We start from the raw sequence: 8,329 nt of genomic DNA on the forward strand, positions 1-8,329 counted from the left end.
GTCGAGCCCCAGGGGGACTCGACGTATCCTCTAGCTGCCCCACCATCGAGGGAGGAAAGGGTGATGGAACTAGTTGACGTGCACGCGCCGAAGGGGGCATTCCAGGTCGTACTAAGTTCCTCATGCACTTCCGGGGAAACACGGCACTGGGGCGAGTACGGCATGGAGCCGCTCTCAAACCCGAGGTACCATGTATCCAGCCGCGAGCATTGGGAGAGGCAGTGCGGGCACTGCAACCCAACGCCGGCGGCCCGGGAAAGCATGGCTGACATTTCGACGTCCGCTTCTTCCTGATCTCGACCCCCCGAGGGAGGGAGCTTCAAGGAATTGTCGGAGTCTGATGCCAGTAAGTCACCCTCCGATGCTGCAACAGACATCTCATCATCACGTACCGTGTCCGATACGTGATTGAGGAATAAGACGGCGGACCGTCTCATGGGGAACGGTCAGATGAGCAAGACGAGGTGTGAACAGTCCGCGAGCCAGTGGCTGACGGATTAACGCTCACAGTATCCTCATATCACCCTCGCTGCTCGCCGTAGCGGGTGGCAGGGCCGTAGTCCTGCCGTCACGGAACGGGAAGCAGACGAGGTGGTACCTGAGCCCCGTGGGAACACAGCCACCCGTGACGCAACGTCTGAATCGTCAACCGCCCGCAGTGCAGGCAGGACGTATCCACAAGGGCTGCCCCAACGTACTGGAAGCAGATCTCGTGTCCGTCCCCCTCCTTGATGAGTGTGTTGCACCCACGAGAACAGCGGGACATGCCACGCTGGAGAAATTTGCGGTGTGGCACCGTCTGCTAGCTCGAACACCTCTGGAACCGCCGAGACGCCCAGGGGAAGTCGCCCGCAGGAAGGGACCGTCCGCTGTACCCCGTCGTAGAACCGGCAATCTGGAGTTGCTAAGTAGTAGCGAGAGTTGATCTTCACAAGCGAAGGCTCTGAAGAACAAAAGGTGAATGAATGAAGCACGCCGTCTCCCTTTTATACCCGGATTTCCAGGGGCGGAGTCCGGCATGCAAATTTCATTCGCCAATTTTCATTGGCCTTTTCTAAGTAGTCGGAAGCGATTGGTTCTCAGGGACGAACCCCATCTGTCGGTTCGACACAACGTCGAGAGACCGACAGAAAGGGAAGCTGGGTTATTTCAACCAAGCTTTCTTTCAAAAAGGGAAAAAACCCAGCCCAGAAAATGTTTATGTTTGACCCTACAATTAATTAAAAAAAACAGAAACAACCCAGCAATTTACAACCCAGCAGTTGTAAATATGGACACATAGCCTCTTTCAGGCACATTTGTTACATCTCCAGTTGATTATAAATTCTTAAAGGGATAGTTCCCTAAATAACATTTTTTACTCTCCCAGCAACACAAATTAAGATATTTTTGATGACATCTGAGAGCTACGAGGCATCCTTATTGACATCATAGTAATTCTCACTGTCAAGGTCCAGAAAAGTAGTAAAGACATTGTTTAAATGGTCTATCTGATCATAGTGGTTCAATAAATATTTATGAAGCGACTAGAATACTTTATGTGCACAAAAGAAACCAAAATAATCACTTTAATCAAACATGTTCTTCTCCTACCTGTCAGTCTCTGACGCGCGTTCACAAGACCACCACGACACATAGAATATGTTGATTAAAGAATATGTTGCCACTTCGAGTCAAAGTGTCATTGTATGGGTGATTAATAGTAATGAAATCACACAACAGGGAGGGAACACTTATGCTGCGTTCCAGACAGTTGGATATTCCCACCTCAAACCCAAAAATAAATGTCTGGAAACCCCACACAATATTATGTTCCTGCCGTCTCGACTCTTCGACATTGAACCTCTGAACTCAACTCAGACCGATAAACCCCAACCTCAAGAAGACGCGTAATTTTAAGTCACACCCAAGATACTTCCATTGAGTTTAGCACAGAACTATCTAATGTAAAAATGCAAAAAACAAACTTTCTCCTCTAAGTTTTATTAATAAATTCAAATAATAAATGTTGATTTGACGCTCTTTAACATGACATGATGCGTGATTGTCTGGAATGCATTGAGGTCGGAGGTAGAACATTTACTCGCGCACATGCAACATTATCAAATTAGTAGTTTGGTAAATGGTTCCTTTAGTAAATAAATATGATGTTCCAGCAAAATCTACAAATACTGTTGTTTTGTGTTAAAACACTATTTCAGCAATGTCATTCAACTAGAGCCACTTTACTTAAAGGGGTCATATGACAGTGCTAAAACGAATATTATTGTTTGTTTTAGATGTAATGCAATGTGTATACACGATTAAAGGTTCAAAAACGCTGTATTTTCCACACACCGTGCATGTTTGTATCTCCTCTTTGCCCCGCCTCTCTGAAACGCGTGGATTTTTTACAAAGCTCATCGCTCTGAAAAGCGAGGTGTGCTATGATTGGCCAGTTAACCAGTGCGTAGTTAGTTGAATCGCGTTAGTTGAGCTATAAGCGGGCACCGCCATGTTTGTTTCTGCCGCGGTCTGAGATCTGTCGGATTTACATCACATTCGAATTCATCCACTTCGCTTAAAAAAAACAATCGTAAGTGCCTGGTGACCTGGTAGAAGAATTGAGTGATCATAACAATTGCGTACATTGCAGATACTGTGTCTGATGTGAATAAAACACATCCGTCAAATTACACTTGAGGAGATTGTTATTGCCGCTTCCATAGACATCAGTGTGTATTATGCAATCTCTAAATGCATTTTGTGCTTGTAGGCACGTGTATATGTCTGAAGCCTAAATAAAACATTATGTGGTTGAAAGCACTGCGTAGTTGTGACGTGACTTTGTGTGTTTGCCACACTGCGCATATCTATTGGCATATGACATCAAAGCACCACGAGAATGATTCAAAAGCTTATGGAGCAGTTTGATCTTCAATCTCTCTCGCGTTGAATGCCGATCGGTCTGTGCAACTCAAGATGCATGGATTAAAGTTCTCCGTCGCTACGATGGATTTCCGTTAATTGGAGCGAGTCTACGATGGATTTCCGTCAATGGCAGGATTAGCCTGTCCTTAATGTCTTAAATTCACTTTTCATAATGTTGTTAGCCCTTTGCCGCGTAAGATCACACCGGTATGATTAGAACATTACGCGCTTTTGTTATTGGCACTGAGCCAGAGACAGACTCAGTCACATATCACAAGTCACATATCACAACTGTGCAGTGCTTTCAACCACAGAATGTTTCATTTAGGCTTCAGACATATACACGTGCCTACAAGCACAAAATACGTTTAGAGATTGTATAATACACACTGATGTCTAAGGAAGCAGCAATAACAATCTCCTCAAATGTAATTTGACGGATGTGTTTTATTCACATCAGACACAGTATCTGCAATGTAAGCAATTGTTAAGATCACTCAATTCTTCTACCAGTTCACCAGGCACTTACGTTTGTGTTTTTTAAGAGATGTGAATGAATTCACGTGATGTAAATCCGGCAGATCGCAGACCACGGCAGAAACAAACATGGCGGCGGCCACTTATAGCTCAACTAACGCGATCATTATAAAAGTGTTTAAACAACAAAACACATTCACATGCACATATTTGCCAATCGGAATGTCAGATATTTCATGACATAGTTGACAGTTTGTGAATTTTTTTGTTTTGAGTAAAAAAGGAAAATTATGTAAAAGCAATGCATCAGTCATACAGCTGCTGTGGCTTTGCGGTGTGTCACATTATAAGCAGTGCTGCGTCGCCATGGAAATGTTAAAGTGATACCTTATTAACGGTCACCTTAGAAAAGCTAGTCAAACACTGTAACTAGTCAAACACTGAAACGGGTGTCAGGTGTAGCCAAGCTTCAGGAATATGGTTTCACAGCCAAAAGGCAGAAAAAGTGAAAAGCACTCTGGAGACAAATGCAAACAAAATTTTTGGTCTTAAGTGGTGCTTTTACTTTGTTCTTTTTTTCTGTTAATTATTAAGAGTTTTAGAAAATATTGTTTGGTCTTATAACATAAATTAAAAAATGCACTAAAAAGTTATAGATGGTTTATTATTTTCATAGATTAAAAATAGCTTTTAAAATACTGTCAATACTCGTATACCGTAAAGTGGTTCAAAACATCTCCCTTTAAAACGCTATTGGTTTCGACTATTTAGAAGTGCCGGTTAAAAGAATATGACTGCCTGAAAAAAAATCAGTCAGAAGAATTTTTTTCATTTTAATCCATCCATTTAGCCCATTATTTTTGTGGGGGGGCAGTAAGGGACCTGGAAAATGGATAGGGGGGCACTGGCCTAAAAAAGGTTGAGAACAACTGGTCTATAGTCTTATTTATTGTCTGTGGTTACATGTTTGTTTTTCTAACACCAGTCAGGGCAGTGCTCAAATTCTGTTGCATGCTAAATATACAATGGAAATAAAGGCTTTCTATTCTGTTCTATTCTATTTTTCGTGGTAGAAATTAAAAATGTCAATGGTGCACAAGAGAGTACCAGAACTTTTTTTCTGCACTTCAAGGACTGATACTAAAACTATATTTTACACAAGAAAATGTGGCACAGACTCCTGAAAAACATGTGGTAATCTTGCACGTCCTGCCCTATGAAGTCATCATAATCATTCATCCATATAAAATATGTCTATAAAGAGACAACTATTAAATCAGGTCAGATGCATTTAGCAAGCACAGCTGAGCTCAATGTCGGGGATGCTTATCTTTCTTTGCACACTTCTTATCCATTACTGTTACGCAAAGGTGGAAAACACTGCTTGTCGAACGATGGAGAACCCTAAATATCCACTGCTATTCAAGGATGGAGACATAACTATTGGAGGACTTTTTGCAGTCCGAAGTATAGAAACATTGCCTTCATTTGAGTTTAGACAAAGACCTCAGCCTCTGTCATGCTCCAGGTTTGTTACCTTAAAACCAATTTGAGAAACACTACAGCAGATAATGTCTTTACTGTAATAAAAATATAAACTAGATAACACATACATGTATTTTATTATTATCATTATAATATCATTAGGAATTTTCACAGTGTGAATATAATGTTTGTTTTGTTTGATAATGTTTTCACAGTGTGAATATAAGAGATTTTCGGATAGCTCAAACTATGACTTTTACTATTGAAGAGATCAACAGAAGTGAAACTTTGCTCCCAAATGTTTCTATTGGCTATAGAATCTATGATACCTGTGGTTCAAGACTGTCTTCTATGAGTGCGACTATGTCAGTGATGAATGGACAAGAATTTGCTGCAGAGGACAAATGCAATGGACAGACTCCTATACATGCTATCATAGGAGAGACAGAGTCTTCTGCCACAGTGATTCTGTCCAGAACCACAGGACCTTTTAAAATCCCAGTGGTAAGCGGAAAAAATCAGCAAAAGCTTTACACAATTACCAGACTAATGACTGTTTTACTATGTCTTATACTTTTTCTTTCTTCAGATAAGTCACTCAGCAACATGTGAATGTCTCAGTAATAGGAAAGATTTCCCATCATTCTTCAGGACTATTGCTAGTGATTATCACCAGAGCAGAGCACTTGCATACATAGTCAAACACTTCGGCTGGTCTTGGGTTGGAGCTGTGAACAGTGACAATGACTATGGAAACAATGGAATGGCCATATTTCTGAATACAGCACAGGAGGAGGGCATTTGTATAGAGTACTCTGTGAAATTTTACCGAACAGAGCATGAAAAACTTCAAAAAGTGGTAAATGTAATAAAACAAAGCACAACAAAAGTTATTATTGCATTTCTTTCACGTGTTGAGATGGTCAATCTTCTTGAGCAGTTAAGTATTCAGAATATTACAGGCCTTCAAATGATTGGTGTGGAGGCATGGATAACAGCAAAGAGTTTAATCACCCCAAACAGTTTTAATGTCCTTGGAGGATCACTGGGTTTTGCAGTAAGAAAACTTGATATTGAAGGATTTTCAGATTATGTTGTTAAAGCATTCTGGGACACAGCTTTTCCATGCTCACAAGAAGATGGGAATTCATCCCAAGATGCATTAAGTTGCAGCAGATATCAGGATTTACTTGTCCTGAAAAAATACAATGAAGATGTGCCTGAACAAAGATATGCAAGTAATGTTTACAAGGCAGTGTATGCTGTGGCTTATGCACTACACAGTCTGCTCAAGTGCAAAGAAAAGGAAGGATGTGAGAAACACCTGACAATACAACCACAGCAGGTAAAAAACACACAAAATGAGAGCAAGAGGGTAACCCTATTTCTGTTTGTCAATATCATGAAATGTCTTTTCACTAGGTCATCGAATCTCTAAAAAATGTAAATTTTACTGTAACATTTGGAGATCGTGTGTGGTTTGACAGCTCTGGTGCTGCAGTAGCCCAGTATGAAGTGGTGAACTGGCAGCAGGACTCTGATGGATCAATTCAGTTTAAAGCAGTGGGTTACTATGATGCCTCACTGCCCCCTGACCAGCGCTTTGTGCTTAACACTGAAAACATCATCTGGGCTGGAGGACAGCTAGAGGTAAATTACACTAACATTGTTTTGTTAAAACTAGGGGTTGGGGTATTAAATCTTACTTAAAGACTATTATTATTATTTTGTTTTTAGAAGCCAAGGTCTGTGTGCAGTGAGAGTTGTCCTCCAGGCACTAGGAAGGCTGTACAGAAAGGAAGACCTGTCTGCTGTTATGACTGTATTCCATGTGCAGATGGAGAAATCAGTAATGAGACAGGTAAACTTCAGCCCAAATCAAAGATTCAAAGAAAACTGGTTAGCTGCTCTTTTTGTGTTCTCCTTCTACTATTTAGGATGCAGTTGCTTATCAACGGAGTTCATAATTAATATCATTTTCTGTTTGTCTCTAACTATAGTGATCACAACTTTCTTTCCAGATTCAAATAACTGCATGCAGTGTCCAGGGGAATTCTGGTCTAATGCTGAGAGAAATAAATGTGTGTTAAAGGCTGTAGAGTTTCTGTCATTCACAGAAGTTATGGGTATAGTGCTAGTCTTTTTCTCACTGTTTGGAGTAGGAATAACTGTACTGGTCACAGACCTGTTATACAGTAAGAAGGACACCCCCATAGTAAAAGCCAACAACTCAGAGCTGAGCTTCCTGCTGCTCTTCTCATTGACTCTGTGTTTTCTCTGTTCACTTACTTTCATTGGTCGCCCCACTGAGTGGTCCTGTATGTTACGTCACACAGCGTTTGGGATCACTTTTGTCCTCTGTATCTCTTGTGTTCTGGGGAAAACAATCGTTGTGTTAATGGCCTTCAAGGCCACACTTCCAGGAAGTAATGTCATGAAATGGTTTGGGCCTGTACAACAGAGACTCAGTGTTCTTGCCTTTACACTTATACAGGTTCTTATCTGTGTGCTTTGGCTAACAATATCTCCTCCTTTTCCCTACAAAAATATGAAATATTACAAAGAGAAGATCATTCTTGAGTGCAGTCTGGGTTCTACTGTTGGTTTCTGGGCTGTACTGGGTTATATTGGTCTACTGGCTCTCTTGTGCTTCATTCTGGCTTTTCTGGGCCGGAAGCTGCCTGATAACTTCAATGAAGCTAAATTTATCACATTCAGTATGCTCATATTCTGTGCTGTGTGGATCACATTTATTCCAGCTTATGTCAGTTCTCCTGGAAAATTTACTGTAGCTGTGGAGATATTTGCCATTTTAGCCTCAAGCTTTGGTTTATTATTCTGTATATTTGCACCTAAATGTTACATCATCCTGTTTAAGCCTGAACAAAATACAAAACAACATTTGATGGGAAAAACACAAACTAAATCCTACTGAGAAATAAATTAACATTGCCATTTAACTGCAGTGGTTTTTGTTAATTATATGAGAGAAATATTAATAAAAATTATAATTGTTTAAGTACAAACGTTGTAGTTTCCATTTTAAATTATTGATGGTAGCGGTTCAAACAGTGTTAAGCCTATAGACTTGAGAACTGAAAAGCACTTTTAGTCTTTAGTCTTTTAGTTTTAGATTCAACAAAATGTGTCATTTTGTGTCAAAAATATGATTATGATGATTGTAAGAAATTGTATTGTAATTTGTAAGAATAGGATATATTTTATTACATTTTCATTATCTTAAACGACTGCAATTGCACAGCATCAGCACTTTGTGACTCTTCCAAAGACCAAAGGCAAAGTTTTTTTTTTGCTGTTTCTTAACCTTCTGGGGACCTTTTGTGTGCAGGGGGTGTTGGTCAAGCAACGAAGTGACAGAACAGACACACAGACACCTGAACAATAGGATGATGCAAAGGCCCCAGTGTCTTGTAAATTTGACAGGTGTCTCCACAAA

The 8,329-nt window shown here is 40.5% G+C and overlaps 1 protein-coding gene across 1 annotated transcript; it reads left to right on the plus strand.

The window, feature by feature from the left end:
• The first annotated feature begins 3,073 nt into the window (after nucleotides 1-3,073).
• On the plus strand, nucleotides 3,074-7,807 carry LOC130562900 (extracellular calcium-sensing receptor-like). Its single transcript, XM_057348217.1, has 7 exons — nucleotides 3,074-3,084; nucleotides 4,697-4,915; nucleotides 5,088-5,376; nucleotides 5,462-6,217; nucleotides 6,295-6,522; nucleotides 6,610-6,733; nucleotides 6,894-7,807. Exons 2-7 carry the CDS (start codon nucleotides 4,701-4,703, stop codon nucleotides 7,805-7,807), a joined length of 2,526 nt encoding a protein of 841 aa, XP_057204200.1. The 5' UTR covers nucleotides 3,074-3,084; nucleotides 4,697-4,700.
• The last annotated feature ends 522 nt before the right edge of the window (nucleotides 7,808-8,329 follow it).

This window comes from Triplophysa rosa, linkage group LG12 (genome assembly GCF_024868665.1).
Source record: "Triplophysa rosa linkage group LG12, Trosa_1v2, whole genome shotgun sequence".
Lineage (NCBI taxonomy): Eukaryota > Metazoa > Chordata > Actinopteri > Cypriniformes > Nemacheilidae > Triplophysa > Triplophysa rosa.